Raw genomic sequence first — 11,001 nt, forward strand, 5'->3', positions numbered from 1 at the left:
TGGAAGGGTTGTTAGATTTTGTGCAATTTCCCCTGAAAAAACATCCAAAAAGGACCTTTATTCATATATTTAACTTTATTTCTACAAAAGTTCATAGTTATAGATGTGGTATTAATAATAAATCAGTTAAGTGGTCATTAAGTGGCTTTTTCTTCCCAGCACTGTGGTAAGTGCTAACTTAGCTAGGAACTCTATTGGTAGAGACAACATGGAAACAACTATATGTAAACAAACTACATATAGATTGGAAGAACCCGTAGAATTGAAGAATATCAGGCAGGGCTTCTTTTGGAAGGTGACATTTTAGCTGAGACCTAAAGAAAACAGGGAGGTAGAAATGGGGGAGAGGGGAGGAGAATAGGATTGCTGTAAAAATGCCTTGAAGCCAGATATATGGAGTGTCTTGTATGAGGGACTGCATATTGGTCAAGAAGAGATTGACAGATGTAAAAAATGAAAAGGTAAAAAGGGGCAGGATTATGAAGAGCTTTGAACACTAAACAGGATTTTGTAGTTGAATCCTGAAGGTGATATGGAGTTTATTAAGTTGGGGAAGATAGGAGAGAAACATGTGGTTTACACTTTAAAAAAAAAAAGAAAAGAAAATTGCTTTGGCAGCTAAGTGGAGAATAAACTAAAATGAGAAGAGATATATGGAGGACTCGCCAAGGAGTCAACTGAAATACTTAGTCCTGAGGCATACCACATTAGTGGTGATATCAGAGGAGAAAGGGGGGGGGGGTTGGGGGCACATCTACAAGAAATGTTAAATAAAATCAAAGGGCATTGGCAATAGATTAAAAATATTTGTTATATCTGTGAAATGTATTCAGTCAGGACACACTCCAGTTCTAACTTTAAATACCCCAAATTTGGCTACACATCTAGAAACTTCAGGTGATTCTGTGCTAGCTAATTTAGTGGTGTGTTTTTTTTTTTTTTTTTGTTTTGTTTTGTTTTGTTTTGTTTTTTTTCTTTGAGTCCATATCTATGATTTCATTTTTATAGGGACCTCTCCACCTCTAGTGGAGATAAAACAACCTTCTTAAAAACACTGAGATTGCCTGGGGCACTATGGGAATGGGTGACTTGTCCAGGGTAGCACAGTCAGTGTGGATCAAGGCCAGACTTGACCTGAAGCTTTCTGACTCAGCCTGATTTTGTATCCTGTACTGTACTTAGTTCATGTTTTTTCCTTAAAGAAAAGATTTGGGAAAATAACAAATTGAGTAATTGTGAAGCTTTTTTAATTAATGCTTTTTTGGTACAGTTATTTTCAAGGTATCTGTTTATAATGATTCTACATTCTATCACTAAATTTTTCCTTTGGAGCTTATTTGGAGTCTTCTAAAGTAAAGACATTATAGAATAATGGTTTGTATTGTAAAATCATTGTTGCCTTTAACTTCTTGCAGGTTTCAACGTAGAAACTGTAGAATACAAAAACATTAGCTTCACAGTGTGGGATGTAGGTGGCCAGGACAAGATCCGACCCCTATGGCGCCATTACTTCCAGAACACACAGGGTGAGTTGTAGATTGGGTTCTTTCAACATCCTCTCAAGAGTCAATTAATTCTTCAGGGTAGTGCTAGATGCTAAGAGAAACAAGGCTATAGGCCTCTGCTCTTCATGCTAATAGTTAATAGTAAAATTTTGTTGAGCACTTTGAGACTTATAAAGTATTTTCTCACAAAGTTATATGAGTTAGGTAGTGTAAATACTATCCCTTTTATAGATCAAGAAACCCATCTTCCAGGAGATTTTGTCCAATGTTGAGAAATGCAGGCTTGAAACTAGGTTGTCCAATTCACTCTAGTTCTTTAAACATTGTACATTGAAATGCTGCATCTATAACTGTAATAAAGCATATAACTGGAAATTATAGGAATATGAGAAAATTTGATTTGTTAGGAAATCTTAAGTGGAAAGCTTTTAGTGACTGATAAATTCTTTTTTTCCTTCAGATCAGTAGCATTCTGATAGTGCCAGAACTTTTTTCAAGAGCTATCCTATAATGATGTATCAATAAATGCTTCATTTACCCTGACCTTTCAGCTATACCAGTTAATATTTTTACGATAGTTAAATCAAGGTATCTTAAGACAAACTGACTAAACTTTAAGAATATGTCTTGCAACTTTCCTGAAATGCTGCTTCCTTATTTTGCAGGACTGATTTTTGTGGTTGACAGCAATGACAGAGAACGAGTGAATGAGGCCCGAGAAGAACTGATGAGAATGTTGGCAGAGGATGAGCTTAGAGATGCTGTCTTATTAGTGTTTGCTAATAAACAGGTATATATGGAGGAATGTCCAGAAATGTCAGCCTTCCTTAGTTTGTTTTGTGGGTGAGCAAAAACTGTGGGAGTTGATACTCATTGCTTACGTGTCATAGCAACATAAATTGTCAGAACTGGACATTTAAAAGCATCAATTATATCCATGTTATTTTACAGTGGAAGAAACAGAGTCCCAAAAAAGGGAAGTATTATACTATAGTTACAGAGTAGGGTAATTGCTGAGTCCCAACCAGAGCACAGGGCCAACATTATTGTCCATTTGCAGTAGTTTTAACTATACCAAGAGTACTGGACACCAATCTAGACTTGTATGTTGGGAGAGAGAAGTAAAGAGGACTGTAGGTGAACAGATGAAGTGCCTGAAGGAACGAAGGGTCTGATCTTCCACCTATAGCACTTTATTTAGTGGTACATGTCAATTACCTCCCAAACTGGGACTAGACCGCCTCAGCTTAGGTCTAGACTTCGAACACAGATCTATGCATTTAAAACAAAGGCCCATTTAGTTAAAAGGAAGCAATACAAATTTAGGGAGAGGGGGAACAAACAGGTGCAGTTCTCTGAATTCAGAAAAGGAGGTATTTCTCTCCCAAATAATTGAAGGAACATGAAAACATTAATTGGTGAAGGGTGAAGTGAGCAGAACTAGGAGAAAACTCATACAAAAATGACAATTTTACAAAGATAAACATTGAAATTTGCAAAGATTAAATAATCAGTGGAATGACCAGCCTTAATTCAGAAAGACTGACAATAATCCAAGTTGTCTGCCTGTTGACTGGTGAAAGATTTCAGGACACAAAATAGACATAGTAGGAATTTATTTTGCTGGACCAGGTATATTTGTAGATTTTTGTTTAAGTTGGAGAACGTAGAAAGGCAAGGAAATATTTGGTTATTGAAAAAGAAATAAAGCAAGGCGGAGCTAGTACCAAAAAAAAATTGGTTCTGGAAAGAGATCAGGGGCGGGGGTATGCACAGTCAGAGGTAGTCTAGGGAAGAAAATTAAGGGTTGATTAGTTGGTTAGTAGAAGAGACTTGGATTCTGTTAATGAAGGGAGTTCCCTAGAAAAGTTAACTACAAATAGGTTGCCATGGGAGACTGTAGAGAAAGGTACCAGATCTGAAAATAGCAATGATCTCTTTGGGGGTTGGTGGATCTGGGAAACCTGGCACAGAGTTGTCTTGCCTAGATAACAGAGGATTTGGACTCTCTGAGCTCACGTGGCTTGTGTCATTTCATCCTGAAAACCTCTTCCTTTTCCCCTCCCCCACTCCCTGTCTCTCTCTCTCTTTTTTTTTTTTTTTTTGCTATTTATTTATTTATTTACTCATTTATTTATTTATTTATTGTTTTTGCCAGGATCTTCCCAATGCCATGAATGCAGCTGAAATCACAGATAAACTTGGACTGCATTCTCTTCGTCACAGAAACTGGTACATCCAAGCCACCTGTGCCACTAGTGGGGATGGGCTCTATGAAGGACTGGACTGGTTGTCCAATCAGCTCCGAAACCAGAAATGAAACAACAAAAGTTCCTCCTCCCTCTTTCCTTCTCTCCCTCTTATTTCCTCCTATTCGCCCTTCGCTTTACTCTCATGTGGCAAACTGTGCTACTTTGTGGTATTGAGTGCCGGAAGCTGTTTTTTTCCTACCCCTTGTCACAGTATGTATTGCACCATGCTGTAAATGTGGCAAATACAGGCCTGAAAACAGGTTTCTTATTTAATGTAAATAGTTTTTGTTTCCAATGGGGCAGTTTCTGGCACTCCTATGCAATATTACTCAGCTTTTTTTATTGTAAAAAAAAAAAAAATCAACTCACCGTTTAGTACTGGGAAGGGATTTTAAGCACATTGACACTTGGGTTGCTGGGGGTTAACGTGCAGCAGCAGAGCCGAATGCTACTTCTACTGGCTTGTGAGATCTGTGTTGAGATCCATTTTGGTGGTTGGTTTTTAACCTGAACTCAGTGTATTTTTTTAAATAGTAAAAAAATAAAAAAAGACAAGTAAAACACTTGAACACACAGAACAGAGAAATATGCTTAGTGTAGGTTTTGCAGTAACAACTTGAATACCAGACCATTGTAATTGTCTGCGGTTTCTCTTTTGAAACTTGAGAAATTATGATAAAAATCAAACAAGTGATCAATTTTGCATGGTTAAAATAGAGATCCATGTAATGCTATGTCTTTGGATCTTTATGTATTTCATAGAGTTTGTGCTTGTATTTGTGCTCACATGGATACTTATTAGGAAAAAAAAAAGCTTTTTGAGGTTGTGGTTCAGAGCAGGCTGCACATTGAGAGCATTAGACCTTCGATCATAAACCGTTTATAACTAGATTTTTTTCCCCTCCCTGCAGTTCAGGTCAGGCTGTGATTAGTTCTCCATCACACTTGAATAACTTTTAGTAAGGACACAGTGATGACTGGTTATTAATATTGAAAAGAGCTTTCTGACATGTTTGGACAACAAAAAACCAGCCTTTTACTTTGGTCAAGTGTGTGGTGCTTCTGTCTGAATCCTCTTCACAGAAAGCACAGCCTATATTAGCCCCAAAGCTTGGCTGGAGATAGTTTAAAAACAGTCAAGAACACCAGGCATTTCTCTATGGTGTCTAGATTTTGAAAGAAAATAAATTGAGCATGAGAGCTTGGGGAGTCATTCCATTCTAGAAGTATTCGGTCCTGTTTTGGAATAATCCCCCTATCTGTATATGTGTGAAATGTCCTTTACTACCCCTCATTACTACAAGGGTCAGATTTGCCATCTGAAAAAAAGATCTTTACTTTTTTTTTTTTTTTTTTTTCTTTTGTATTTTGATAAACACTGAAGAAGCTGGAGCTGTTAAACTTTATCTCGGGTAAAACTCAGAGCTGGTTTGTTTGGTGTTGTGGAAACTCTTACTGCTTTCAATACACAATTAGTAATCGACTGTTTTGTATACTTGTTTTCAGTTTTCATTTCGACAAACAAGCACTGTAATTAAAGCTATTAGAATAAAATCTCTGAACTATTTCATGGGATTTTTGGGTACCTTGATACTGAGTGAGTTGCTGACTACTATGCAGTAACAATTAAGCAAAAGACACCCCCTCCCCCCAATCCAGGCTAACAATAGGTGGCCACAAATGATTTTCCCCATTAAAGTCTCCTGGCCTTTTTGTGATGTTGAAGCCTTGACTTTATATAGTTATTGCACAGAATTCAAAGGTCTCAGTGGTAGTCATGTCAACTCAAATGCATGACACAATGGAAAGAACATTTGAATCTTGTGCTCTATAATATGACTGGGCAAGCCTCAGTTTCCTTATCTGTAAAATGAAAGTTTAACTGAATGGCCTTGGTGTCTGAGTTTTCTTCCAACTTGAGGTATATAGGGGGCAGCTAGTAGCATTATTTTCAATTGTTTAAAAGAAAGTCAGATTCAATCTGAGAGCTACCTTTCTAGCCCTTTAGCTATACCCCGTAGGATCTGGAGTTGAAAGTCATATGATCTAAGTTACTTAACAGAGGAGGAAACTAAAGAAATATCAGAGTGACATTAAAACCGAAATCATTTGAGACTACATCCCTGTGTGCTATGTCACATATGCCTTTTTAGTGATGATGGATCACTGCTCTCATGGGTGCCCAGATACCTAGCACATTTTTCTTTCCTAATCATTGCTATAAGAAAGAGGCCTGGAGGTGTTTAATATCATAAGGAAAAAATAAATTCCCAAAGCTGGTTTTACTTTAGTATTTTGAATATGCTTTCATAGAATATTTCATTTATTATGGTCATTTGGTAGTGCTGGTTAATAATGTAATGACTCTTGGGTGATTTTTGGCCATGCTGCCCATATCAATGGTTTCTAAGGTCTAACCTCGTAGATCCTTTTTTCTTAACACAATGTTAATAAAATGAGTTAGTGGAGCATGTTTATGCTCTGAATTAGTAAAGAGTGCAACATTTCTTCCTTATCCTTAATTTTCAGGCATTTCTTAGAACTACCCACATAGTGATAAATTTAGACTTCCTTAATGATAACCTGTTCATCAGAGGTACTAATGTAAGAACATTCACCACAGTGAAGCATCTTTTTCTTCATAGCTTTTGTTTTTACCTTCACTTCAGATACATTTCTTCCCCTCCCCCCCAGCCCCAGACCAAAGAACAACACATTCAGTGCCCTAGACTCCCAACTCTGCAAAGAACAGAGCAGTGGATCACTTCTCATTTACATGATGAATTTGGTCCCTTGACTACCCAGCTTTACTCTGGGCTTGTGTTCTTCCATATACACTGTTGTGTTTCATATACACTATGTTTTCCTGGTTCTGCTTGCTTCATTCAGCTTCAGTCCATTTAAAACTCCCAATGCATCTCTTTTTACCTTTGAAATTTCCTATCACAGTTACACTATCATTTAGTCTTTTCCCAGGCAAAAGACATCTAATTTTGTTTCCAGTTACTTGCTACCACAAAAATGCTATTCTCAATATTTTGGGTCTTTGCTTTGCCTGTCTTAGGTACATGTCTTGAGATGAGATCTCTCAAACAGTAGGGACAGATTAGTCACTTTCTTAACATGCTAAATAGCAAACCAAGCTTTCTAATAAACTAAAGCATTCCACAGCCTCTGATCGTGCTTTGAAATTTCGGAAATGAGATCAGAAAAACACCATGAGCCACTTTCCCTCCCTCTCCAGTCTTGGCAGAGGTCACTTTCGTGGAACAGCTGCTATCAGGAAAGATTTTTTTTTTTTTTTGGAAGTATGTCTAACTATATATATCCCTATAATTTTCACCCATGCAGAATGAGTGCCACAGATAGTTGAAGAATCTCCCAAGGCTTCTTATTTTTAGGCCAAAGAGCCTCAGTCCTTTCACCCAAGAATATACAGCACAAACTGGACGCCCTTCTGGTTGCTTATCTGGACACTCCATCTTATCAAGGTCCTTCCTAACAAAAATGTTCATTTGTCCGTGAAGACAGTCAAATGGAACACAACCATTTAGCCAGTTCCAAATCTACTCTTATTTCCTTGAACTTTTTAGTATAATGTTTAGAATAAGGGAAAAAGATTAGTCTAGCATCATCTGTACATGAAGTCATTTTGGGCCCTTTCCTGATGTTTTCTTATAAAAATAAGCTGAAGTGAGGAAATTGCAAACCACTCATCTTTGCTAGGAAAACTCCAAACTGAGTACAGAAAGGTGGCCCAGGGCAGCCTCGAGGCAATCCATAGTACTGCTGAGCCTTCAGAAGAACCCAGGAGGGGCCAGACAGGTAAGAATCAACTGAAAAAGAAACACCATGAAAATCCAGAGAAGTATATGAGAAGGGACAGCCCACCCGGTCAGGCCTGTAGAGTGGCAGAAACCGAGGAGAAAAGGCCACTGGGTTTGATCATAAATGCCACTGGTGGCCTTGGCAGGGAACAGTATTTTAAGTGAAAACCAAATAGCAAGAGATTAAGGAGTAGGAAGTAATGAGCTTCACTCTTAGGATTTGACATGATAGTTTGTGGACACAGAACATTTTTTAAGAGTAAGATTAGGGCATGTTTGTAAGCATCAATGAAGACTAAGATGGAAAGTCAAGGATCAGAATTAGCCAAAAAACAAAATACTGGAGAGAAGGGAATAGGATCAAGAAGAGAGGATGTATTATGAACCATGAACAAATGGAGGACGATTTTGAAATGATTTGAAATGTGAAATTGGGGAAAGAAAAACTATGGTTGGAAGGCCTATTTTTTTTCAATGAAATTCAAATATCTTTATGCAGCTACTTCCCAAACCTACATATCCAGTCCCCCATCTCTCTTGAACTCTCTAGTCCATAATATCAAGCTTCATTTCAGACTTATACATGGATGCCTCTAGAAAGGCATGTAAAAACTCAACTTGGTTCAAAATCAAGTCCATTATCTTCCCCTTAAACCAATTCTCCTAGCTTATTCTCATTTTTTTACATTTCTTGCCACTTCTAGTTATAAAAGTCTGCAACCTAATCATATTTTCATTCTCCATCCCTACAAATCCAATTAGTCCCCATATCTTCTTGATCTATTGTACTATTTCTCCTTTCTATACCCTCTCTACACTTTAAAGGCATTTTTTCCTTCCTCAGGTCTCTCCTTTCTCCAACCTATTTTCCCGATAACTATGAAATCCTAAAACCCAGACCTGATCATGAACTTTTTTGTTCCCTTTTTTTCCCTTAGGATAATATGCCGTATTATCCCAATATGCCTCCTTGCTTTAGCTTCTCCCTCTCCAGATAATCACACAGTGCTACTTTCTCCCACTATTTGTGATGCAGCTCAACTATCCTTGCCTTGTTGACAGCTCCCCATTTGCTGCCTCCATGCTTCCCTAGGCTCTCCTTCAAAGCCCAGGCCCATCTTCAACAAGCCTTTCCTTATTCTTCCAATCTTTGCTGTCCTGCTCCATCATTTTTATTTTGTACACAGTCCTGTGTGTAGTGACTTACTTGTGAATGGTAATATTCCCCAAATACAATGTGAGTTCTTTAAGGGCAGGGACTGTTAATTTTGTGCCTTGGGTTTAAGCAGAGTGCTTAGCACACTAAACACGGGTACTAAATGCTTTTTGATTGAGAGGAAAAGCTTGGTTTGTTGATCTTGAAGCAGCCTATATGGAGGGATCAATCATGCTTCTGTCCTATTTCCATAATAATGGGGAACTTAGAGCTGAAACTTTGGAGAGCATTTATTTCTTGCAGGAGACAAAGCCCAAAGTCACATAAGAAGTCACTAACTTGCAGGCCAGAGCTAAAGCCCAGGTCTTGGGGCTTGGGCTGCTGGGTCCTTTCCACACACGCCCAATAAACCCAAACACCAGCAACCAAGAAAGTTCCTGCCAAGAAGCCCTGGGTGGGCCCAGTCCCTTAGCCATCAAGGATCGTCACTCCAATTCCTAGGTCCTAGGAAGAACCCAGGCTCAAGCTCCAATTAGCGGACCAGGTCTCTAACCCCTCCAACTTAACTTCCAAGCATCACCCATTACACTAACATGTATAATTGGTTCTCTCTTCCTCCCAAATTGAAACCTGAGGTATCTTGAAAAGGTGTGCATGTATTACTATATTGTGGTCAAGAGCCTTGTGTTCATGTCCTGGCCCCCAAGCTGACTGGCCTCTGCACCACCCTCCCCACCGTGGCCTTGGGAGCACTCCAAGATGAGGTTGCTGGTGATGAATGAGCATGTGACAGATATCTGTGCGTGCATTGAGCACTTTGACGTGCCTTGTGCTCGTGCGGTTCTTTATGTCGGCCGATTATTATGTCTCCTCCTCCGAGAGGCACTTTTTGCAGCAGTCGTCCCCACCAATCTGAACTCTCCCCTCCGCACCAACTGGCAGCCTCTAGTCACAGCTGACCTGGGGCCCAGTGGCCTCTACTGGGAAGGAAAGGAACTGCAGGCCCCATCCCGGGCCAGATGCCCAGCCAGGTGTAAGGGCCGGCACTAGAAATCCAGGCCACACAGTGAACCACAAAGGAGCCCCTTCTTTGAAGGCACACAACACTGTACGAAGAATACCCTGAGAAAAGCTGAGTGACCGAGCCGAGGAAAAGATCAGGGGCTCTGGGAAAAATGAGTGAGCAACAACAGTTTGAGTCAAGTATTTATTAAGCACTTACTATGTGCTAGATAGTGTATTGAGCAGAAGGGTCATAAGGAAAGGCAAAGCATGATCCCTGCCCTCAAGGAGCTCACATTGTACAAGAGTCAGCATGCATGATACAGTGTAAAGGGAAGGTTGTCCTAGACTGAAGGCACTCTTGGGTGGAGGGGGGTAATGGAAAAGGCTTCTTCCTAGAGAGATGTGGCTGACTCAACAGGGCAAAGCGCAAGAAAGCTGGGATCACTGGTTCTTACGGTCCGTGGAGGTGAGTACGTGGCAGAAGGCTAGACACAGGAATGAGCCAAGTTGTGAGGGGCTTTAGGATCTGAGGATGTCCTATTGGCTCCTAGAGCCTACTAGATATAGGGAGCCTACTAGAGTTGACTGAGTAGAGGGACAATAACCTAATCTATGAGAAAACAAACGGGACAGCCAGGCAGTGCAGTAATTGTTAGGAGGACCCGAGTTCAAATCCAGCCTCAAACTTAATAGCCATGTAACCCTGAGTTAATCACTTAACCCCATTTGCCTCCCCCCTCCCCCCCAATCAACTAGACAGCCCAGTGAAAGATAAAGACTGGACCCACCAGCAGCCATTGTACTTCAGACACAAGGTGGTGAGGATGGACAGACATGAACAGCAAGAACCAGTCATGGTGTGGGCAGATAGCTCCCATTAATGTTCTGAGAGCAAGCCCATGATCCATTTGGTAATGGTATAATAGGAGATGCTTGAAAGTAGATGGAAAGCCCAATATGAAGAACCTTAAATTACTGGGCCATGAAATTCATACTGAATATTATCCTACAGATGGAAGGGACCCCCTGAAAGCTTCTGAGTAAGAATTCGGTAGATTGACCTGCCCTGAGGCCTCTGTGTAGCAGACAGGAGAAAGGGGAGAGATGGAGTGTAGAGGACATTCAGAAAGGTATTCTGGAAATCCAGGCAAGAGTGACAAGGACCTGAAGCACCAATAGTGGCCATGAGGGTGCTGATGGCAAGGGAAAAGAGCTGGGGGGTGCTTGGGAAGGCAGCCCATGAGGTTTGGGGGGGG

The 11,001-nt window shown here is 40.1% G+C and overlaps 1 protein-coding gene across 3 annotated transcripts in view; it reads left to right on the top strand.

Moving 5' to 3' along the window:
• Positions 1–5,324, top strand: part of ARF1 (ARF GTPase 1) — a 31,375-nt gene extending 26,051 nt beyond the window's left edge. For all 3 annotated transcript variants that reach the window (XM_074283129.1, XM_074283128.1, XM_074283130.1), the window contains 3 exons: positions 1,416–1,526; positions 2,171–2,295; positions 3,664–5,324. In XM_074283129.1, coding sequence (XP_074139230.1) covers positions 1,416–1,526; positions 2,171–2,295; positions 3,664–3,825 — 398 coding nt within the window. In that variant the 3' untranslated portion in view covers positions 3,826–5,324. The remainder of the gene's footprint in view (positions 1–1,415; positions 1,527–2,170; positions 2,296–3,663) is intronic.
• The last annotated feature ends 5,677 nt before the right edge of the window (positions 5,325–11,001 follow it).

Source organism: Sminthopsis crassicaudata, chromosome 1 (assembly GCF_048593235.1).
Source record: "Sminthopsis crassicaudata isolate SCR6 chromosome 1, ASM4859323v1, whole genome shotgun sequence".
NCBI lineage: Eukaryota > Metazoa > Chordata > Mammalia > Dasyuromorphia > Dasyuridae > Sminthopsis > Sminthopsis crassicaudata.